The following is a 24,625-nucleotide window of genomic DNA, read 5'->3' as shown; positions in this document are numbered from 1 at the left end:
TGAAATGAGATCTTTTTTTAGAGACAAGTCTCACAATGTATCCCAGGTTGACTTCAAACTCATGAGCCTCCTCCCTCAGGCTCCCCAGTTCTAGAGTACCCTGTTCTAAAATGAAATATTTTTGTGTGTCAAATTAGTGTTCATTCATAACCATATGCTGCCTTTCCTAGCTGTTAAAAGCATGGCTTTGTCTGACTTGAGTCTTTGCTCTGCTTAGCTGTAACCTTGAACAAGTCATTTCACTTCTCTGTGATCTCCTTTTTCTTACCTGTAAAACTGGTACAGTAATACTTGTTAGTGTTGGTGTGGGGATTTCAAAAATCAATGTTAAATGCAGGAAACAGCACTGGGTCATAGCAGTCTTTGTCAGGTAACTTATTGTATTATTTTCAATATGATATTTCACTCCTATAGAAACACCCATGGAATAATGTGAATGAGGGAATATTCAGAACCATTAATTTATATTTTCAACTTAAGTATAGTATTGCTATAAAGAATCCACATTTTAGTGACTTTAGTGTAGTAAACTCTAAAAGGCTATGAGCACCAGATACTAGTGGCTAACACCTGTAATATCAGCTACCTGGGATTAAGAGAACAACAGTTTGAGACCAGCCTAAGAAGAAATGTCTGAGAGTCTCCATCTCCAGAAAAAGATGTACATAGTGACTTCTACCTGTGATTCCAGCAATGATGAACAAGGAGCCTAAATGTAGGTGCATCTTGGCTGAGGTTTGTGCCTGAGCAGAAAATGAGACCCTAACTAAAAAATAAGCTGCACAAATCAGGGCTAAAGATGTGTCTCAGCAGGACTACACTAGCCTAGAAAGTGTTAAGACCCTAGGTTCAAACCCCAGGACTGCCAACATTTCCTAAAAACGAATAAATGAGGGGATATGTGGGGTTGGAAGAGATGGGAGAGAAGGATGAAACAGTGACATTGATCAAGATGCATTGTACTCAAAAACTCATGTGTTGAATAGAAAGCTCCTTTCTATAACTACTTAAAGATAATAACATTTTTTAAATTTTTTAAGAAGTGAAAATAAATCAATAATAGCAAGCCTGGCTTGGCAGTCCATATCTGTAACCGTAGCTTTTGGGAGGCTGAGACAGTACGATTTCAAGTTCTAGACCATCTTGGGCAACACAGTCAAACTATTAAGAGGAAGGGAAAGAAAAGAGTTGGGGGGAAGGAAGGAAGGAAAGAAGGAAGGAAGGGAGGGAAGGGAAGGAGGGAGGGGGGCAGGGAAGGAAGGAAGGAAGGGAGGGAGGGAGGGAAGGAAGGAAGGTGGCAAAGAAGCCATTACTGTTTCTCTGCTTCATTTCAAGCTATGTACAGTTTATGTCTGTGTTTCAATCTACTCCTCTAATCAACAGCCCCGCTAAATTTAGATTATATTAAATCGTGATTAAGTTGAAAGCAAAGAATACTACATAGGAAGTGATTTCAGAAGCATTTACTTGCTTCAGCTTGGAAGTATAAAATAACTAGAATGTAGTTACAGCTATTTAAAAGCAGAAAAAAGGGAGCCTGTTCCTATATGTACTTTTAACACAATTCGTTCTTTCACTAAGTAGAAGGATGTGGGCACCTGGAACATGGAGGAACATTGAGAGACAGCCAGGAAGAGGAGGACATGGTGCAGACTGACATCACTTCACAAAGGTTTTGGCAGTCCGGATCAATGTTCTGGTATTTCATGCAACACTGAGCACAGGGCCTTACAGCTATTTCAATTTGTCAAGTACTGTGTAAAAGAAATAGAGAAGCTATTTTGAAAACAGACGTGGTCAATTATTTTTAAAGGGGCTTGAACTCAAATAACAATATATTTGATTTCCATTAAATGATAGAAATGCATTGCTAAATTATCTGTCCAGGTATGCAACACACAGAGTTGGATTGAGAAGGGTGCTAATACTAAATTATGGGAAGAGAATTAAGTCAATGGGAATGAGTCTTCTATTTAAGGGGACTTCTATTAATAAAAATTCAAACTTCCAACTAACTACATACTAAAATATCAGACCAACTCTGTAATGCAGCCTAGTTGATGAAAATATCTAATTTATTATTATTTTATTCATATTCTCTCTACAATGAGTATCATGTTCTGGAAAAATGATTTCAATCCAACTGATTTATAAATCTAGTAACATGCATTGTGATAGAATCTTACCATTATTTTCCTCTAACACAATGGCTCTCAGGAAGGCTATAGGTTAACTCTGTGTGTGTGTGTGTGTGTGTGGTGTGTGTGTGTGTGTGTGTGTGTGTGGTGTGTGTGTGTGTGTGTGTGTGTGTGTGTGTGTGTGTGTGTCTCGCTAGTTTCAGCTGCATCTTAGATCTTGGCTGGCTGTATTTTGTTTTGATATAACAATAAGATAAATCACAGCAATGCCTGACTACACAAAGACAGCTCTGCATTTTATAAAACCAATTACCAAGTGAACAACACTAAAGTCATCAATATTTTCACTGCAATCAAATTTCGCTTTTACATTTTAACCCTCAGGAAATTGGTTCTATTGCTACTGCAATGTTCTGGAGCTACAATTTTCTTGGCTTAGTTTGACATCGTTTGAAGATTAGGTTTTCTTCATTATGAAATCTATCTTGCAGAAATGCTTTCCGGCAGAATCAAATGACCTAGGAAATTATTTTAATATATCAGACCTTTAAAAAGTGGCATTTCTATTTAAAAATAACAAAAGGCAAGTGAGCTTTCTGAGGTTTAAAGCGCCGCCCGTGCTTTACATAACGTAATGCCAATTCAAAGTGATTAGCGAGGAAGCACAAAGGGGCACCCGAGTTCTCCCAGGAGCGGTGCGGTGCGATGAGGGGCGGTGCAGGGGCGGTGCAGGGCCGTGCCGGGCCGTGCAGTGCGGGGCGAGGCCGTACGGGTCTCCGCGGCGCCCCGCTTTCCCAGCACCGCACACCACAGCGGACGGGCGCTGTCACACCCCCGCCGAGCTCCGGACCCGCAGGTTCCCGCGGGCTCCCGCGGGCTCCCGCAGGCTCCTGCGGCCCGGCGCCCACCGACACGGACCGGGCCACGTCCCCGCACAGCCGCCCTTCCCGCACTCACCAGTCACACGGATAGACTCCAGCATGGTCCCTCCCGGGCCGGCCGGGCCGGTGGGCTCCCCAGGTGCGGGGTCGAGGCCTCGGCGGGTGGCGAGGACACGCGGAAGGCGCTGCTGGCCGGGCGACGGAGCCCGGCGGTCCCGGGCTGTTAGCAGCGCCCCTTCACCCTCGAGCCCGGAGGTGCACCCCGCAGCTTCCAGCTGGCAGGGAGGCTTAGAACCCGCCACCGTGACGTCGCCTCTCCCCGTTGCTAGGAAACGCGCTCCGCTTTCCGTCCGCGCGCGGCGTCCATGCCGAACATGCGCACCGCTAGGGGCGCTGTACGGCCGAGGCCGGGCTCGTAAAGGGAGGAACTACAACTCCCAGCGCGCACCGCGCAGGCCCGGGATAACGAGGCTTGTGGGCGGAGCCCAAGTATTTGAATGACTATTCCCAATTCTGCACTCAATTCAGGGAGCTTAACTCCGATGGCATGAATGGTGTGAAATTGCACGCCCAGTCTCCTTTAGTTACAGCTAGACAACTTCAGGTGGAGCCCACCAGAATAAGGATGGGAGAGACAGAAAACATCAGCTGACACTCTTCCAGCATTCTCTCCTTGAATCTAAAATACAGCTTTTTAAATTTGAGATTGTGCAATTGTTGGGGCTGTTATTTTTCAATTTATTGCAGTAGCCCGTCTATCCACAAGGGAGACTTTCCTGTGGTTATCTGAAACCATGGTGGACATCTAACCCTATAGATACTGCTTTTTCCTGTACACACACCCTTTGGGTAAAAGCTTAATTAATAAATTATGCACAGCAAACGATTAATAACAAAAAGTAGTATTGCAACAGAATATGCAGCATATACTGTAATAATTGGCCAACATCAATCACTGACAGTTGATCTGGAAATCTGTAGCTATTAACAGGCAGGTAGCAATATGCAGGATTGATATGTTGGATTAAGCGATGTTTCCTGTCTGCTATGATGGATGGCTCAGGAGTTCATCATGCTACTGGGAAGGGCACGCAGTTTAAAACTTGGGAATTTCTGGAATTTTCTGTTTCATATTTTCAGCTTGCTGTTGACCACAGGAAATTCAAAGTGTGAGACAAACTGTAGAATGGTGCATAAGGGCAGAGTATTACATCCATTTTCACTTTAAGGTTCATGAAATTTGAAATCTTTTACAATACCTGTGGGAAATGAGGTAACTGTGTAAGTGTTTGCTTCAGGTTTTGAGAGTCTGAAGGGAAATGAGGAAAGCCTGGCAGGGCTTAGAGCCACGAAGGAACTCAAGAGGCAGTGCTGGCAGTTTTCAGAAAGCCACAGTTACTCTTCATCTTTCTCAAGATTGACATAGGATGTGGAAATAATTGGTGTGTTTTCAAATTCAGGAATGAAAGGAAGCTCACTATGAGGCGTGGAATACTCTAAGAATGACAGAGGATTTGTGATAGATTGCCTCTTTTCCAATGAGGAGAAATCATTGGATATTAACTATCACATAGTAGATAACCTCATCTTGCTTTTTAAAAAATCCCAACTGTCAAAAACACTACTAATACTATCTTCAAACTAAATAAAAATCCAGTCACTTGGTAGGACTCTGGTTCAAAGGACCACCCTCTGTAGTATGACTGTATTTGGAGCCTCTAGGTCTCCCTAACTCTGAGGGAGTCTGGGGGAAGTCTTCCTCTCCCTAGAGCTTTTCCCCTCTTACTCTGTACTCAAAACCCACTGGCCAGAATGATGCATCACACATGTCACTCCTCTGCTGCAAACCCTTTAATACCTGTGCACAACTTTATGCCTGAGCCTCCAGGCACCTATTTTACCTCATCTCCCAGGAACCCCTGCTTCAGATACACTATGACCAGCACTGTCTCCCCTCAGGGCCTTTGCAATTTGGTTTTTCTCTGCCTGGAATGCTCTTCTGCCAGATACTAAGAGTTCTTACTTCCTTTTGGAACCTAATCCAAATGCTGTTAATCTGGGAGGACTTTTCTGGCCATGTTACTTAAAATTCCACTCCTGGACTGTGGGCATGCCTCAAGTAGAAGAATGCTTGTCTACCAGACACAGGCCCTGGGTTCAGTCTCCAGTACTAGAAAAATAAATACATTTTACTCCTTTCCTATGGCGTAATTTTTTTCTTAGCACTTAGTGTACATTTTCTAATTTATTATCACATAGAATGATTTGGCTATACGCGGTATGCATTCCTAGGATAAATTACCACACATGCACTGATTTTTTTCTCCTATACTGGACCACAAATGCAGGACTGATGTATAAGTGCAATGATTTTGGTTTGTTCATGTCTATAATCTGAGCATCAGGAATAGTGCATGTTAGGACTCATACAGTAGCTTATGCCTATATTCCCAGCTACTCAGGAGGCTGAGATTGAGGGGTTTGAAGTTCAAAACTAGCCTTGGCAAAAAAGTGAGACCTCAACTCAACAAATAAAATCTGAGTGTGTTAGCACACATTGTCTAGCTATGTGGGAAGTATAAAAAAAATTCAGTCTAGACTAGCTTGCATATAAAGCAAGACTATCTGAAACAGCTAAAAAATGGGCTGGAGGCATGATTCAAGCAATAGAGTGCCTGCATAGCAAGCACAAGGCCTTGTGTTCAAATACTAGTAACAAAAAAAAAGAAGGCATTCAGCAAATATCGGTGAGTTCATAAATAAGTGAGCAATAGGAGGATTATGAGTGTTCAAATGATCGCAGAAAGAGCATAGATGATATGAAGGGCCTGGATGGAAAGCTGATCTAGGCTAGTTACAGTGCTGAACATTTGTATGAGCAGTTAGTTACTCTAGCAACAAGTCCTAAAGGCCTGGAGCCTCCTTACATTCCTTAAATTCCGAAACTGGTTTTCCAAGTTGGACTTAAGTGCATCTCTCAAATTCTAGTTTTTAAAAGATACTTCCAAAAATTGTTAAATATCGTGTGTGTGTGTGTGTGTGTGTGTGTGTGTGTGTTTTCTTGGGATTGAATTTAGGGCCTCTTACTCTCACTTTGCTTTTTTTGCTCAAGGCCAACACTCTACCACTTAAGCCACAGGAATATTTCCCACATTTTACTAGTTAACAGGAGACAAAAGTCTCATGGACTTCTCTATCTGGGTTGGCTTTGAACTAGGATACTTAGATCTCAACCTCCTGAGTAGCTAGAATTACAGGTATGAGCTACTAGTGCCTGGCAAGCTTAAGGATATTTTTAAAAGATGTTATGAATTTAGATGTTCTGTGACTGTGCTGACATTTACTCTGAATGCTTTTACTAAAGCATTCTTTTTTTTTGGGGGGTGGGGTCCGGTCGTGGGGCCTGAACTCTGGGCCTGGGCATTGCCCTCAGCTCTTCAGCTCAAGGCTAGCACTCTACCACTTGAGCCACAGTGCCACTTCTGGCTTTTTTTCTTTTTGCTTTATGTGGTGCTGAGGAATCGAAACCAGGGCCTCATTGCATGCAAGGCAAGCGCTCTACCACGGAGCCACCTTTCCAGCCCCTAAAGCATTCTTAATTTCACTCTCTCCTGTCCTCTCCCCTTTCCTCCCTCCCTTTCTAATCTCCTTCCTTCCTTCCTTCCTTCCTTCCTTCCTTCCTTCCTTCCTTCCTTCTTTCCTTCCTTCCTTCCTTCTTTCCTTCCTTCCTTCCTTCTTTCCTTCCTTTCTTCCTTCCTTCCTTCCTTCCTTCCTTCCTTCCTGCCCTCCCTTTCTTTGTTCCTAAGCATCAAATCCCTGGGCTGGTAGGGAAGCACTCTCTACTGTGCTATGTCCACAGCCCCATGATCATTATATTTTGAAATTACCAAGATGTGTGTTACTTTCTCTATTCCATGAGTATTTATATAGTAGTATACTTGATGTTTTCAAAATACATGAAAAGACATAATAATATGAAGCAGGTATGGTGACTCATGCCTGTAATCCCAGCTACTAGGGAGGCAGAGATGAGAAAGATCAAAATTCAAGACCAGCATAAGTTAGCAAAACACTATTTGAAAAAAGCCAGATACCAGTGGCTCAAACCTATAATAATGCTAATTACTCAGGAGGCTGAGTTCCAGAGGATCAATGGTTGAGGACAGTCTAGATAGGGAAGTCTGTGAAATTCCATCTCCAAAATAAGCATTAATGAATAATAAAACAGTGCTGGCATTGTGGCTCAAGTGGTAGAGCACCAATAGGCCAAACAAAATGAGAAAGAACTTGAGAGGCCCAGAGCTCAAATCCCAGTACCACCAACAGAAAAGAAGAAGAAAATAACTAGAGCAAAAAGGCTGATGTGTGTGACTTATGTTGCAGAGTACTTGTTAACAAGTGACAGGCCCTGAGTTCAAATCCACCGTACTGCCTAAGTAAATACATATAATAAAAAGACATGACATCATCAAGGAAATTACTGACTAGCAGAGAAGATTTTATATGTTTGCAAATTATACATATATATATATATATATATATATATATCAAATTCCAACAAATGCATGTCCCCATCATTAGCTCACCTACAATAATTATTTTATTCCTTACATTTTTACTTTTTCTTTTTTCAATACTGAGGAGTAAACCCAGGACCCAGGACTTTGTATATCTAGGCAAGTACCCTATCAGCTTTTTTCCTTATTTCCTTTATTTTTCAGATATAGTTTTACTGTCTGAGTTGGCCTTCGCCTCTCAATCCTCCAGCTTCTGCCTCTCCATTAGCTGGTATGTATCACCATGTTAAGCCTCATTCTTCACTTTTGTAGCTAGTTTTATATTCAGTCTACCAATATTTTCTTGTGGATCATTTTGATCTCTAAATATCTTTACTAATAAGAATAGTATAATGGTGTGTGTCTCCATGCCATCAAAATATTCAAGAATGTATTCTGCATGTGCTACAGTGGCAACAACAAATTGCCAACAAATTCATGAATACAAAGGGTTATCTTCGTTTTATAAAACTTGGAATGTCATCAGCTGCTTTTTACTATTCTAAGCTATGCAATTATTCATCCCCATCAACCTCCCTTCGCTTTGTTAATTACTGATTTTGTGCCAGATTTGGGCTCCTTTGGGTACAGCATCTGCAGCTGGCCCACTGGCTGCTTTTGAATCAGTATTGTTTTTTACACTCTACCGGAACAATGAACAATTCCATCCTTCGGAGGAATTTCTTTTCTACCTGTTCTATTACAGACAAAATGACAGATTGGATTTTCAGTTAAACATCTACTTTTCTTTCTTTCTTTTTTTTTTTTTTTAGTCAGAGAATTTTATTTGCAACCAACTGTGAGTACCCAAAGATCAAAGAAAAAAATAAACCCACCAAAACAAAACAAAAAGCAAATATAAACACCCAGCAATGTCTATATTCTTGCTTACTCTAATGGCCAAAGAGAAATTCTACTGAATGTGAAACCAAGGATGACTGCACCAAGGAGCCTAAAGGGCCTTGCTACTGCTCCTCGGGCAGGAGTTGGCCTCTTGAAGGGACCCATCTGTGACTTTTCCATGCTGATCTTAACTGACAAAGCATCCCTTTTCCTCGAGGAAAAGACTAGAAATAAATATTTATGCATAAACATGCATTTTCAAAACACTAATTGCAAAAACAACCTAGGAATTTATTAAAGCTGCCTTTAACAACTTGTAATTTCCCTATGGACGCTGAGTACACTTCTTAAAATCATACTAACTTAAAATTTCAAGCAACAGAAGGAAAGGGTGGGGCAAGGGAGAGTGATAGAGATCGTAGGTTGATGGGGTTCATGTATTCATTATGAAAATGTCACAATACGCCAGCACCTATGGATCATGCCTGTAATCCTAGCTACTCGAGGAAGCTGAGATCTGGAGATCACAATTAGAAGTCAGTCCAAACAGGAAAGGAAAGTCCATGAGAGTCTTATCTCCAATTAACTACCAAAAACCCAGAATTGGAACTGTGGCTCAAGTGGTACAGCACCACCAGCCTTGAGCAAAAAACACAAAGACAGTGCTCAGGCCTTGAGTTCAAGTCCCAGGACCAGCATACACACACATACACACCCAAGATATATCACAATAATCCCCCCTTTGAATAACTGATATATGCTGAGAGAAAAAAAAAATCTAAAAAATTTCAAATAATGTCAGAGCTGGTGGCTCATGCTTGTTATCTCAGGAGGCTGAGATCTGAGGATTGCAGTTCAAAGCCAGGCCAGGCAGGAAAAGCCATGGAACTCTTATCTCCAGTTAACCAGAAAATAGCCAGTAGTACAGATATGGTTCAAGTAGTAGAGCACCAGTCTTAAGGGACAGTGCCAGGCCCTGAGTTCAAGACCCAGGACCAACACACACACACACACACACACACACACACACACACACACACACACTAATCAGCAATAATCAAGAATGCCTTTGTAGCTGACCCAATGGAATGAATTTTCCTTTTATGGTCATTTTTTAATGGTCATTTTTATTGTCATGGAGCAGCATTGTCTTGAATCACTTCGACATCTTTAGGAATCACAGTACTTCCTGTATGCATTGGGATGTTTATGTAAAGGCTACCAAGCTTATTTTTCTTATTTCGTAAGTAACTTGCTTAGTTAACATTCATATTAATCTGTTCCAATTACAAGGTACATAGCAGGACATACAGTGTGCACTGTGGCCAGACATTTACTTAATTAACTGTTCATAAAGTAGTTCTTGGAGTTTTGGTATAAATTTACCTCTAATAAGAAACAATTTGGGGAGGGGAAGGCTGAGAGTGTGGCTTAGTGATAGAGTGCTTGCCTAGCATACATGAAGCCGTAGGTTTGATTTCTCAGTACCACATAAACAGAAAAAGCCTGAAGTGGTTCTGTGGCTCAAGTGGTAGAGCACTATCCTTGATCACAGAGAGGCTCAGGGACAGAGCCCAGGCTCTGAGTTCAAGCCCCAAGACTGGCAAAAAAAAAAAGAATTTTTTTTTCTTTTTCAGAACAAAAATCAACAAACTCCATTATGAAGACTGGGAAGAGTTTTGTCCATGTATGGTCTTGTGGGAGGAGCTAGTAAGACTGAGAAAGAGAAACAGATTGACAGAAGAAGACTGGGTGCCACCAGGGTTTTGTTTTGTTTTGCTTTTTGGAAGTTCTGGTTTTTTGAACTCTGGGCCTCATGCTTGCTAGGCAAGCATTCTTAGCATTTGAGCCAGGCTTCCAGCACTACCACCTCCCTCTCACTACCCATTTTGGCTTTAGTTATTTTTCAGACAGGAGCTCTCACTTCTGCCTTGGTTTTTTTTGCGTGAGGTCAGCCTCAGACTGAAATCCCTCCTACCTATGTCTCCTGAGCATTGAGATTTAGAGGTGTGAGCAACTGTAAGGCTGATATTTTAGAGTGACGGGTGCTGATGATATCGCCTACCAGACAAGAGCATGCTGGGTAGAATTTAATGTTTCAGAATTTAGCTGTGAGGCAGATGAATGAGGAGCCAGCCAGGCTTTAGGTTCTATCTATCTATCTATCTATCTATCTATCTATCTATCTATCTGTCTGCCTGCCTGCCTATCTGTCCATTCAACCAGACCTACAGAAAATATTATATTACTATAGAACTATAACTGTGTATGTGCAAGTCATATGATTTCAGCCAACAATGAACTATAATATATGATGTAGTCCAAAAGATTGCAGCTGTAGTAGTTTGTGGAAGTATACTTCATGATGTTGGCACAATGGTCATGGTGGTTAAACTCCAGGCCTGGGCACTGTCTGTGAGCTCTTTTTGCTTAAGGCTAGCATTCTACCACTTTGAACCACAGTGCCACTTCCTGTTTCTGGTGGTTAACTGGAGAGGAGTCTTATGGACTTTCCTTCTTGGGCTGGCTTTGAACTGTGATCCTGAGATCTCAGCCTCCTGAATAGTTAGGATTACAGGGGTGAGCCACCAGTGCCCAGCTTACATGTCCTATTTTTAAGTGACACATAAGTATATATGGATTTTTTTCTGGGCTATTTTTTTTTTGGGGGTGGTCCGGTCGTGGGGCCTGACCTCTGGGCCTGGGTACTGTCCTTCAGCTCTTCAGCTCAAGGCTAGTGCTCTACCACTTGAGCCACAGCACCACTTTCGGCTTTTTGCTTTTTGCTTCTGTGGTGCTGAGGAATCAAACCCAGGGCCTCATGCATGCAAGGCAAGCACTCTACCACTGAGCCACCTTCCCAGCCCCTTTCTGGGCTATTTTATGCCCTTTTGTCATTAAATAGTTCTGAGGATATGTATGTATACATATGTGTGTATGTGTGTGTGTGTGTGTGTGTGTGTGTGTAAATACATAGGTATGCAATAAGAGACAAGAGTGAAAGGAATGAAGGGAGGAGGGTAGAGGAGAGGCGAGGAGGAATGGGGGGAAGGGGAAGGGAGGAGGGAAAAAGACAGGAAAGGAAAGGAAAGGACAGGAGGAGAAAGGAGAGGAGAGGTTAAGAAAAGAGGGAAAGGACTGGAAAGATGGCTCAGTGGTAGAGCACTTGCCTTGCATGCATGAGGCCCTGGGTTCGATTCCTCAGCACCACATAAGAAAAAAGCCGGAAGTGGTGCTGTGGCTCAAGTGGTAGAGTGCTAGCCTTGAGCTGAAGAGCTGAGGGATAATGCCCAGGCCCAGAGTTCAGGCCCCACAACCGGACCCTCCTCCTCCCCCCCCCCCAAAAAAAAAGAAAAGAGGGAAATGGAGGAGAGGAGATGAGAGGAAAAGATAGGAGAGGAGAGTATGTGAGGGAAGAGTAGAGGAAGAGGGAAGTAGAGAGGAGAGGAGAAGGGAGAGAAGGGGAGGGAAGGAGAAGGAAAAAGAGAGGAGGGGAAGGGTGAGAAAGGGAGAGGAGGGGAGGGAGGGGGGAGGAGATGAGTCATTCATGGAATTTAGGAATCTCTGTTTTATCTTTTCTTCTATTGCTATGTATATATGCATAAACCCTTTACAACTTTCCTGAACATCTGAAATCATGTCAAATACAACAGTAGAAACTGAGTAGTTAGGAGGAAGATGACTTCACTATGGACCATATAGGACACATCTTGGAAGTCATAGCATTCAATTGGACTCACATTTAGCTATTTAAAGTTGTCAATATACAGGCTATAGTATGATAAATACATGATATACTCTGTGTGTGGGGGGGGGTGAGAGAGAGAGACAGAGAGAGAGAGAGATACTTTTTGACAGCACTGGAGTTTGAACTCTGGACCTACACTAGCTAAGCAGACATGCTATCCATTTGAGCCACCCTGCCAGTTCCTACTTTGGTCTTTTAAATATGAAGACCCTTACTATTCTTATTAACCACTGGAGAATATCAAAAGATGATTAAAGTTGCATTCATGTCTGGAAAATTCTATTGAATAAAGGAAATATGCCTGTAGTTTCATTAGTTTTTGGAAACAAACCAATATATTAAAAAAGTACAATATGCATTCCCTTACTCTGGAATCTGAAAGATTTTCATTAATGAACTTGAAAAGGAAAAAACATTATATGATACTAAAAATCATTAATAGTTTACCTTACAATAAATAAAATAGCCATTCCCAGTAACATGGAGATAACATTTTGTTCGGTATTGAAGATTGAATTTAGGGCCTTCTGCCCACTAAGTATGTATTCTACCAAATAAGCCATGTTCTTTATTTTGAGGGAATCTTGCTTAAGTGCCCAGACTGGCCATCAACTTTCCATTCTCCCTTCTTAGTCCCTGAGTATCTGGAATTATAAGCATGTGCTGCCATGCCCAGCTGTAGAGAACAATTGTTTGATGGCTCTTATTTCTTCTAATAAATGGAAATAGGAGTGTACCTGAAGAATGTGCACTTTCAGCCAGATAATCTAAGCCAGGCAACTTGCATCTAATCTTTCTTGTCACTGCCTTATGGTTAGGCCTGGGTCTCTTCTCTTCCTGTAAAAAATTAAAATATCCATGTTATTATGTTGTCAATTAAGAAGGTGTGTGAATGCGTTTTGAAAGATTAACTATAAAATATAGCATTTGGAGTGTCCTTGTGGAAAGCAATGCTATCAGATTTCGTGCTTCGTAATCTTCCATCAACTTTGCCTACAGAAGCCATAATCATTGCCCTTGTTTGAATGGGAGGGGAAGGAAGAAATACTCATTTCCCAAGGCAAGTTATTTCTGCTTCAGATCCATGGTTCTCTTCTTAAAACTATGAAGTACCATCTGTGCATGTGTGAAATATAATTGAACCTGTTGGAATTGTTTTAAGAACGGGGGAAGAGATAAGAGCTAGGGACAGAGGGGGTGAAGTTGATTGGGTATCTTGTAGGCAAGTGTGGAACTGCCACATAAAACTTCCTCTTGGGGGTGGGAAGGTGGCTCAGTGGTAGAGCACTTGCCTTGCATGCCAGAGGCCCTGGGTTCGATTCCTCAGTACCACATAAGCAAAAAGAAAAAAAGCTGGAAGTGGCACTGTGGCTCAAGTGGTAGAACACTAGCCTTGCGCTGAAGAGCTGAGGGACAGCACCAGGCCCAGAGTTCAGGCCCCACTACCAGACCCCCCCCCCCCAAAAAAAAAAAAACAAAACCAAAAAGCCTTCCTCTTGTACAGATAATTCTGCTGAATTTATTCTATCTAATATCAGTAAACACTACAACCAAGACAGTATGTCATTGGGACAGAAATAGACCAATGGACCTGTGGAACAGAATACAGAGCTCCAACACAGACCTACAGGTACACGAAGTCAGTATTTATCAATTACAGGGAACGGGAAAAGGAAAGACAATAGTGACCATAAAGACTACTGTGTGGGGGTGGAAGTGGGGGAGAGAGAGGAGAGCCAAAATGTATCTAGACAAAAAAATGAAGTTATTAAAACTTATTCTTCATAAAGCATTTAGAAGAAAATTCAGGAGAATATCATTATGATCTCAATGTATAAAAGGAGTTCTTTTTTTTTTTTTTGTCCGGTTGTGGGGCCTGAACTCTGGGCCTGAGCACTGTCCCTCAGCTCTTCAGCTCAAGGCTAGTGCCCTACCACTTAAGCCACAGCGCCACTTCTGGCTTTTTTCTTTTTGCTTATGTGGTGCTGAGGAATCGAACCCAGGGCCTCAGGCATGCAAGGCAAGCGCTCTACCACTGAGCCAACTTCCCAGCCTCTAAAAGGAGTTCTTGTGAGCTAAGAAAACATGAAACCTAAAAACTGTTGCATCCCATTTCCCAGAGCCAGCGGGACTCAAACCACAATTGGAGAAAGGAGTCACCGGCACTCAAACTGGCTGGAAGCCAGCTCGCAGAGCTGGAGAAGCAGACCCGTTTGCTTTTCATGAGGGATTTTTATAGGAAGGGGTTTCATGTAGGTGATGTTTACTAAAGCAAGAAAGCAAGGTTACAGAAGCAAAACTTAGCCTTGAGTCACAAGAACATAGGCAAACATAATTTTGACTTAGTCTGCATAATGGCTACTATCAATGCTATAAACATTATTACAAAAAGTCAAAACATACCCTTGGCTTACAGAAGTCAAAACATAACCTTGGGAAGGGGAAGCATATTTTAAATCTCAAAATGTTAGAAACTCATTCCCATGATTGGGGGTGCACTGAAATTTCCTTTACAGAAGTGATTTTTATTATAAGCTCCTGACTAATACAGCAACTCAGTACAGCTGATGATAAGCCTCAAGGTTGTCGATGGCTTCAGCAAAGCTTGTAGTAAACTGCAAAGCTGCCAGCTTGATAAACTTGAGAGAGGGTGAAATGTATTTTTGCTTTTTAGCAAGGATGTAAAGGGGCTAAGGCTGACTGCTGGTCATTTGACCTGAAGTTTCTCTCTACAGAGGGGTTCTGCCTTTAATATTTGGCCCTATTTTTAATAATCAATCATTTTGTTCTGTTTTCTCCTTTTACATGTTACAAAAATAACATAAAACCTATAAACAATGTGTAACCTAAAGAAGAATAAGTCTTTGATAACCTTAACATCACTACTTCCATAAATGTGGAATTTTGTAAAGCAAAAAGCCAAGCCACAACTAAGAAAAGCTATCTACAAGCAACAACTTCAACAAGGGTTTTTCCCCCAGCAAGTAGTAAACAAATAACAAAAACCCTGTAGATCAAGAAGAAAAAGACAGCACCGTAATGGGCTGAGGATATATCTATCCTCTAGTAAAAACAACAACAACAACCACCATCACAACAACAACAACAACTAGAAAAATGCACAAAACAATGGAAAAATTTCAAAGCTTCTTATTCCAGAGGAGGAATTTGATTAACAGTCATGATCATGAATTGTTAACAACATAACTGTTATCACAGTATAAACTTTTGCAACCATTTGGAAAAGGATTTTAAATGGTAATGATACTGCTGTATATTTATTGTAATGATCTAATAATCTGATCCAATTGTGAATAATACCTGAGGAGAATTTTGAAATGTACTTGCTGAAATAATCTAAGTCCCAAGTATATTCTCCTAAGGAAAGTGTTGCATGAGATGGGAGTATTCATGGCACCATGGAATATTTGGAATAAAAAAGTAGAAACAAGACAAAAGTGTATTAATAGGGTCATGGATATATAAATGATATGTGTATTTGTAAACAGAACTCAGCAGTGAAAGTGAATGAAAATGCAAAAATATATATTAGTGAAGATGAGTCTCATAAAGATGTTGAGCTAAAACTGGCAAAGAGTATGTATAATGGAAGTAGAACTTACACTAGACTCTGGTGGCTCATGCCTGTAATCCTAGCTTCTCAGGAGACTGAGATCTGAGGATCCAGGTCCAAGCCAGCACCTGGCAAAAAAGTCTTCCAGACTCTGATCCCCAATTAATTAATAAATGCCAGACTGGAAGTATGGCTCAACTGGTAGGGTGAACAAATGCCCAAGGCCCTGAGTTCAAGCTCTAATACCAGCGTATACATGAACACAAAATAAATAGCTAAAATAATAAAATTAATTCTAAACAATATCTATTAATGTGAATACATATGTAGATGTTATGAAAGTACATATATTTCCTTGGGGATGAATAATGAATATTAAAATCAAGATGGCTCTACCAGGAAAATGGGAAGGTAAACAGGAGTAGGAAATTCTCTTATCCAGGAAACTTAAGTTACACATGGCAATAGAGTCTAAGTAGCACAAGCTGGCCTTGAACTGCTGATCTTCCTGACTCACCTTCAGTGCTAGGATTATAGGTGTGCGTTACCACCTTGTAACATAATTTTAAAAAATCATTCCAAGCCAGGATTCAGTGGCTCAGGCCTGTAATCCTTGCTACTTAGGGGGAGGGTGAGATCTTCAGATCATAGTTCAAATGAAGCCAGCCAGGCAGGAAAGTCTGTGAGACTCTTAATCCCAAATAATCATCAAAAAGCCAGAAATGGGGCTGTGGCTAAAGTGATAGAGCATCAGCCTTGAGTTTAATAGTTCAGAAACAGTGTCTCGATCCTGATGTCAAGCCCCATCTCTGGTTTAAAAGAATAGTTTATAATCCAGGTGCTAGTGGCTCATGCCTGTAATCCTGGCTACTCAGGAGGCTGAGATCTGAGGATTGCAGTTAGAAGCCAGCCTAACAGGAAAGTGCATGAGATTTTTAATCTCCAATTAAACACTAGAAAATCAGAAATGTTGTTGTGGCTCAAAGTAGTAGAGTGCTAGCCTTCAGTGGAAAAAGCTTAGTGAGAGTGATCAGGTCCCAAGTTCAAGCCCCAGAACTGACAAAATAAATAATAAATAAGTAAATTAGCTTATAAATTAAAGAATGAACTAGCAAGGTTCCAGAATGGAAGGAGCCAAGGAAACAATTTTGGTACTCTAGAGAGTGCCCTTAAATATGTGTGCAGTATAGTTCCCGGAATATAGTAAGTGGTTCATTTGTTCAGCCACCGAGATAAAGACCTAAGAGATAAACTAAATGTTTAGAGTAGTTCACTTTGTTAGGTGCTTTATCTCTTTAGTCTTTATTAGAATCTAGTTGAGGTGGTTTATTAGAAAAGTAAGCCTCTGGGAGGCGGTAGCCGGAAGGCACAACGGTTGCATAAATATTTAGTGACTCATTCCCGATGCAGTCACACACTGCCACTCCCTGAACATACACTCCACTTTTCTGTTTGCACTTGAAAAAAAAAAATTATCCTTTCCCTTGGTCCATCAGTAAGCACATTTTGACTTGTTGATTCTACACATCACACACCTGAGAGATATCTTATTGCAGAATATTTCTGAGTCTGGATCTGTCGATTTTCATATGACCCTCCTGCCTCTTTACTAGGTGAAGAAACCAGAGTAGTTGATTTCCTGAACAGGTGAGTAAACTAAAGCACAGGGTAGCTGAGCCAAAGGCTCCTCACCTTGTATCTGTGAACTTCATGGAATCCTATGTTAAATAGTTTATAACTGAACAGCTTTCTTGTGTGTAGAGATTTTAATTGTAATTTCAGAGGCATCCATCACTCCAGAAGGTAAAAACAAAAATAAAACACCAATAAACAAAAACCAACACATCGTTAAATGATTTCCTTAAAGCCAAAGGTCACATAATTCTGGTGGAGTCTAGTCTGGACCAGAAATAAGTTTTCCAGAATCAAGCTTATTGCAATCGACAGGATTCAACTTCCAAGGAAAGGGATGGGAGTGGACTTTTTAAAGCCGCTGCAGTATTGCCCCGTCCTCCCAGATTCAGATGGAAGATGTGGGTGAAATGAGACTCAGCTTGATCGAGGGAGGACACCAGAAGATGGGCTGCCAATGGGATGATTTCCACGTCTCCAGTACCAGTTGCGTACCTTTGGGCGGCCTTTCTATTGGATGTAAAAGGAATGGACTACGGGTTCTAAGGGATTTAAAATAGAAGCCGGCTGGACATGCTGACTCAGACCCAGAATCCCAGCCTTGGGGCAGGAATCCTGCGGCTGGGGAGGATCGATAGGAGTTCAAGGCCAGCTTGGGCTACACAGAGATGCCTACCAACTCAAAACAGCAGGACAAGGGTTTTGCATGCCAAGTCTTCACACACACCTTGATAAGGTTAAACCTCCACTTTCCCTGTGACCACAGACAGGTCGTTGACCCGCCAGAGCTGCTCCGAAGAGGTTCCAGCCTGCAGCCCCCGGTGACAGCGGGAGGGAGCGGGGGTGGGGTGGGATGGGGGGGAAGACCTGGCCCGAGACCCAGCGGGTCTTCAGTCCCCCGACTCCCAACCCTTTATTTAGGAGGTGAAGGCAAGCCGGAGCGAACCACGGCAGTGGGTGGGAGGGGATCGGGCTGAGCAGGAGTGGAAGGGCCGAGCGGGGCTGGGAGGCAGTTGCGGGGCGGGAGCACAGCACTTCTCTCCTCGGCGTCAGGAGCTGAGGGGCCAGGGTCTGGCAGGGAAGAGACTCCGCCCACATTGGGCGCCTGGGAACCACGTGACCCAGCTCGGGGGCGGGGCAGAACGCGTCCCCGCCCCGCGCGCATGCGCATCGGCCAGGCGCTGAAATTCAAATTTGAACGGCTGCCTTGGGGGGCCGAGTCTGACAACCACAGGCCGCGGGGAGAGGAAAGCCGGCGGCGGGAGGACTTCCGTGTGCCGGGACTCTGCGGAGATACACGGCGGGGACCCAAACTCACTTCTTTTGTCTTCCTGACTTTGAACCACCGTTTCCATAGTCTCGTAGTCCAGAGGTGACGCTTGGGGCGATGGACCCGTTCACGGAGGTGAGAAAGTCTGCGGGCGCAGTCCCCCATGACCCGTCTCGGTCCCCGCCCTCCCGTCCCTTCCCTTCTCGCTTTCCCGTCAGCGTCTGGCCCACCCGGCGGGGAGCGGTGCGTGCGAGCGTGTGCGCGCGTGCGCAGTGCGGGCGAGGCCCGCGCGTGCGGGGTCCCGGCGCCTCGGGGTCGCGGACTGGGCTGGGATAAGTGTTTGTAGGTCACCCGCGGGAGGAAGGCCTGAAGTCGGGTCTTAGAAAAAGCGCTGGTGCACAAACCCCTGGCAGCGCTCTGACAGCGAGGGGTCTCCCACAGCGGCCCTGGGGAGCGAGGCGGGGTCCGACGGAAAAGGCTGGGCTCGTCGAGGGTACAGCTCTGGCAGGAGGGGTGTGGTGATGCGCGTGCGCTGGCAGGAGGGGTGTGGTGATGCGCGTGCGCTGCTGGCTCTCTGGGGATCTGTGCACAAAACGATGCTATCTTTGCAATGACCGCTGATCCTTCTTCGTGGCATTCCCCCCGCCTCCCCAGTCTGTTCCTCCTCCTTCACATCTGATTGCTCAATTTCATACCAAGCCTGGCGCTTTAAGGAAAGCAAATGGCTGGCTAGCCTAGTGTGTGCAAAACCAGAACCATCAGCCCAGGATGGAAGCGTTGCACACTCACAGAAACACAAGAAGTGAACCTATGAATGTTTAGGGAACACATCACCCAACGAGACCTTCCTCATTTTTGGCTCACTGAAAAATAGGAGAGGGATTCCATCTTTATAGAGTGGATTATTTCTGTGTGTGTGGACATGTGGTGCTCACACCTGTACTGAGGTTTGAACTCAGGGCTTGGGCACTGCCCCGTAGCTCTTTTTTGTTTGTTTTTCCCTCAAAACTAGCATTCTACCACTTGAGCAGCAGTTTCACTTCCACCTTTTGGTGGTTAATTGGAGAGAGGAGTCTTTCTTACCCACTTCCCTAGCCTGGACTTCTGGGCTGCCTTCCGCAGAAATGGAGATCTTCAGATCTCGGCCTCCTGAGGAGCTAAGATTACAGACATGAGCCACCAGCTATCCATGTAATTTTAGCTTCATGTTGAGAATGCACATTGATACATTGAAGAGTTTGCTGTGGCTTGACTCCTTTTTATTCCAGGACAGTTCCTCTTTTCTTTCTTACTCTTTCTGTAGGCTGTTCTGCAAGTTTCAAACTGTCATGAGTTTTGCTTTGTTGGGAAATAGGCTTAAACATGGCTCTAACCTACATTGAAAATTGCAATTAAGTAGTAATATATTCTTCGGTAGGTGGGGTGTGGCTGCAGTTCTTCCAGCTAAGTCTATGATACTAATTAAAGGTTTCAACCCTTGCAGTTTCCTGGTATTTAGATGTGATAATTATCTATTTTTTTCTGCTTCCAAATCTCACTCTTCTTGGGGAAAACTCATGGATTTGTTAAGCATACTTAGAAGATTCTAATAGAAAAGTGCAGGGCCTGCTTTTGTATTAATAGCTTTAGAGAATAGGGCTAGTCACACACCAGATGTCACATAGAAATAAAAAAGGACATGTTATGAATGCAAAATAGAATTTCTTAAAGCAATGCTATATGTTCTTAGTCACTGACAGAAGCAAAACATTTTGCTTGGCTGATAAATTGTACTTTGTTTTACTTTAAAATGTCATTCTGAAGCAAGTACAAATCTCAGATGAAAGAATGTTCTTAGTAATGCGATGGTTTAACATGCATAGTTTATAATACGAATGGACAGTTGGATCCGTTGCAGTTGGAATAACAGCTTTTCCATCCTTTCCTTAATTGGTCATGAGTGAACCATTTGAATTGATTCCAACTTCTAGGTGCTTGATGATTACATTCATCCTATTTTTTCCCCCTGTAAAATGAACTTCTGATACAGTTCCTTGTTTAAAAAAGGCCAAAAGTCAAGCAGATCCCTACTCAAACTCATGGAACACAGAAAACTATTTGAGAGGCTGTTAATGTCATGCTACAAACATAGGAAAGAAATTAGTTTGGTACATTAATGCAACATACTGACCCCTTTTTGTCCTGGCATTCATATATCTTGTTTCCCAATTATATTACTTGTTATTTTATGTTTTTTAAATGCCTCTACTGTTTCAAGAAAGTGTGATATTTGAAGGAAAGCATATTCAAAAGAATCCTTAAAATCTTGATATATTGAGCAGCTAAGATTATGTAGATATATTATTTCCTTAGCATTATTAACCTTTGGGGATTATTAGCTTTATATTTACAGTTTAGGGAACCTACTTTGCTTATCTTTAATTTTTTCATGGGTATATTTGAATCCATTGCAAACAAGAGAATACTTGTGTGTATTTGAATGGCAAAACCACATTCTTTTGTTGTGACCCATTGCTCCTGGTAACTGAAACTACACTGACTCACAAGTATTCTAACTGACAGGAATGGAATGTGGGCATGGCCATTACTGAATATTTTAGGCACGTTTTGTGTCTGCTGAGAGAGATTTTATCTTGTGGGAAATGATCAGATCTTGATCACTTCCAAGTTAGTTGGAAGAGACATGTTTTGGAAGGCATTGGACTGATAAATCACTTTTGGTGACCCAAGCACCTTGATTTAGTGTCATTTCCTCAAATTAGAAGTAATTCCTCAGAAGAGCAGAGTTGTACTTTCTTCCAAATTTTGCTCATGCTCCTTTTATATACTTAGAGAGTAGTTAAAAAATTGATTCCATTTTAATTAAGGAATTAAAAGATCAAATGTGGCCTAGCTCCTCAGTCTGCACTAACTACTGTATCTGTTTGTTATAGGCAGTGTGAATGAATCTGCATCTTCCTGTGTGTGGTTCTGTGTGCTTTTGAAAGAGCTTACATTGTATGACACCTCACTGATGAAAGTGGGAACATCAGTGGGAGAATGTCTTCTGAAAGGATAACTGTTATCCTTTATTGTCACCTTAGTGTTATTGCATCAGATCAGTTAGCTGAATGTTTTTTTGTTATTTTTGTTTTTGTCTCTGTGTAACTCATTAATTCTCTTTTAGTTCTATAAGTCCAAGACCAGGAGTGGGCTTTACTAAGTTAAAAATCAAGATTTTGACAGGATTTCATTCCAACTAGAGGCTGTAGTGGAAAATTTGTTTCTTTGCCTTTTTAGCTTTTCCAACTTCTAGCAGCCCTTTTGATTTGTGTCCTTTTACTTTCTCCATCTTTGAAGCTACCAGTCACACTACTCTGATTTTTGTTAACATGTCTTTTCTGACTCTGATCTTCCTGCCTGTCTTTTGTTGTTTGTAATTAAGGACCATTGTGATTACACCAGACAGAGATTCCACGTCAGAAATCTTAATCCCTTAATCTTTGCTATGAGGAACATAATCACCAGGATATATAAACATCTTTGGAGGGATCAGTGTCGTGCCTTACAGGTAGACTTGGAACAAGCACTTTACTTTTCATTATTAAACAGTGCTTGTGTTGGGCTCAGCTGGGCTTTCATGCTGCTGTTCTTCCCTGGGATCCTGTAGGGTTTCTTAGTAATCTAGAAGCTTTAGGTGTTCTTACTTGTGTGGCTGGTGGTTGATGCTGTCAGTGCAGCCCTGTTTTCTCCAGCAGACTCAGCCACTACTTCTGCCATATTTTATTAGTCAGAGAAAATCACACAAGGCCAGCCCAGACTCAAAAGCGGGGAAGTGAATTAATCCTTTTGATGGGAGGAGAAAAAACTTGTGGTGATTTATAATCTTATACAACTATCCGTGTACATTGTATTGCCCCTTAATATTCATATTATGTTAATTGCATTACTTATTAATTATATTGATCAGTATTCATATTAATTATATTAATGATAATTTTGATAATGAAATGCTTGTTTGGTGGATCTTCCTTTTTGTCCATACTGGGGTGTGAACTCAAGGCCTATGCTTCCTAGATGAAAGCTCTACAACTCTGCCATTCTGCCAGGCCTTGTTTGTGTTGGTTAGTTTTGAGATAGAGTTTTGCTTTATGCCTGGGTAAGTCTGGATACTGTTTCTAGTTTGACAGCTGTATATCACTACACCTAGACATTGGTTTTGGTGGACTCCTGTGAACTTTTTTCTTTTGTTCTGTTGACCTCAAACCATGGTTCCCCTGATCTCTACCTCCCAATAGGTAGGATGACAGACTTATGCCACCAGTCCCACTTGCTGACTCTTGATTTTAATTACTTAGATTTCACTTTTGAAATGTAGAACAATTGTTGATTTTTGAAGATAGCAGAAATTTTCAGAACCTTTGGCTAATCTTGTGTTTTAACATTGATGAAATGTAGAAACTGCTTGAACGAACCCGTGCCAGAAGAGAGAACCTTCAGAAAAAGATGGCTGAGCGGCCCATACCAGCAGCCAGGACTGCAGCACACATAAAGCGAGCCCGGGAACCACTTTCAGAAGCAAGTAACCAGCAGCCCTTGGCTGGTGGAGAAGGTAAAAGACTTTGTGAGGGAAAGGGAAAAATTGTAAGTTTTGAAGGACATAAACTCGCAGCATTTCTTCCTGTATGTGGAAGAACCAAGGTCTTTGGAAAAAACAATGGTCTTACCTCTGAGTCAAGAGTGGTCATCTCTCATTTGTTCCAGGGTTATCACATTGGGCCTGGTATCTTATCAGGCTAAACTTTTCTTCCTCCTCCTCCTCCTCCTCCTCCTCCACCTCCTCCTCCTCCTCCTCCTCCACCTCCTCTTCCTCCTCCTCCTCCTCCTCCTCCTCCTCCTCCCCCCTCTCCCCCTCCTCCCCCTCCCTCCCTTCCTCCCTTCCTTCCTCTCTTCCTTCCTTCCTCCCTTCCTTCCTTCCTTCCTTCCTTCCTTCCTTCCTTCCTTCCTTCCTTCCTTCCTTCCTTCCTTCCTTCCTTCCTTCCTTCCTTCTTTCCTTCCTTCCCTCCCTTGAGCTTCAGAGAGCCAATTCTCTAAGAAATACTGGGCTATGCATTTCTGTCCCAGGCAACAACAGACAGACTGTAAATGCATAAAGCTTAATGACTTTCATTCTGAGTTCACTAAAGGAATATAGGGCTAAAGCTTGAAGTTTAGCTTTTTATTTTCCAGAAGTGGGGGGATTAAATCTCTGTCTCTGTCTCTGTTTCTCTAGCCAGACTATCCTGGAATCTTACTCTTTCCTGACTCTTTGCGTTTCTAGCTGCTTTTTTTTTTTTTTCTGGAATATGAGTCTGAAAATAATAACCTTTAGAATAATATTAAAATACATATAGAAAAAGACTATTACAAAAGACAAAACCATTGTTGCAGAAATACAAAGAAGGCACAGGGCTGGCTTCATTATTTTTTAAGCAATCCACAGAAGGAGAATTTATTTCTCTGCATTTAGACCTTCTGAAGAAGAGAAGGAAGTGAATTACATATATGGCATTCAGCTAGGAGCAGAAGGACCTGGCTCGAGTCTAGGGTGTTTTGTTTTTTTTCACTGTGACATAAGTTTGTACTATAATTACAAACTTGAGAACTAGTGTTTGGAGCTTCATTTTGGTACTTAATTGGAATTATTTACTGTTTTATGAAAGAATCATCAACTTGGAGAATTCTGTGACTTTGGGTGATAGTGCCTGTTAATATTTCTGGTTTATAGAAGACAAAATGAGGAAAGAGCAGAAAGTATTGGAGCCAGGTGTGATGGTACATACCTGTAATTTCAGCTAGTCAGTAGTCAGCAATCAGGAAGATGAAGGTTCCAGGCCAGCCCCATTAAAAAAGTCAGCAAGACTCAATCTCAACCAATAAGGCAGGTGTGGTGGTGTAGGTCTGTGATACCAACTGTGTTTGAGGCCTAAGGAGGAGGATCTGGATCTGAAGCCAGCCTTAGGCA

General features: G+C 42.3%; 2 protein-coding genes and 1 long non-coding RNA gene across 7 annotated transcripts in view; 1 reads left to right on the top strand and 2 right to left on the bottom strand.

Annotated features, from left to right (window-relative positions):
- Kiaa0895 (KIAA0895 ortholog) overlaps positions 1 to 3,164 on the bottom strand; it is a 30,575-nt gene extending 27,411 nt beyond the window's left edge. For 2 of the 4 annotated variants that reach the window (XM_042695145.1, XM_042695146.1), the window contains exon 1: positions 3,096 to 3,162. In XM_042695145.1, coding sequence (XP_042551079.1) covers positions 3,096 to 3,120 — 25 coding nt within the window. In that variant the 5' untranslated portion in view covers positions 3,121 to 3,162. Of the gene's footprint in view, positions 1 to 3,095 lie in introns of all 4 variants that reach the window. The other 2 variants (XM_042695148.1, XM_042695147.1) reach the window with 2 other exon arrangements.
- Positions 3,165 to 8,374: 5,210 nt separating this feature from the next.
- On the bottom strand, positions 8,375 to 19,438 carry LOC122120896. Its single transcript, XR_006149807.1, has 3 exons — positions 19,426 to 19,438; positions 10,343 to 10,348; positions 8,375 to 8,513 (listed from the first exon to the last, which is right to left on the bottom strand). It is a non-coding gene; the product is annotated as an uncharacterized LOC122120896 (long non-coding RNA).
- Positions 18,613 to 24,625, top strand: part of Anln (anillin actin binding protein) — a 46,002-nt gene continuing 39,989 nt past the window's right edge. For both annotated transcript variants that reach the window (XM_042695144.1, XM_042695143.1), the window contains exons 1-2: positions 18,613 to 18,777; positions 23,080 to 23,233. In XM_042695144.1, the coding sequence (XP_042551078.1) occupies positions 18,760 to 18,777; positions 23,080 to 23,233 (172 nt within the window). In that variant the 5' untranslated portion in view covers positions 18,613 to 18,759. The remainder of the gene's footprint in view (positions 18,778 to 23,079; positions 23,234 to 24,625) is intronic.

Source organism: Dipodomys spectabilis, unplaced genomic scaffold (genome assembly GCF_019054845.1).
Source record: "Dipodomys spectabilis isolate Male_0828 unplaced genomic scaffold, ASM1905484v1 ptg000178l, whole genome shotgun sequence".
In the NCBI taxonomy this organism is placed as follows: Eukaryota; Metazoa; Chordata; class Mammalia; order Rodentia; family Heteromyidae; genus Dipodomys; species Dipodomys spectabilis.
This window is presented reverse-complemented; position numbering and strand designations above follow the sequence as displayed.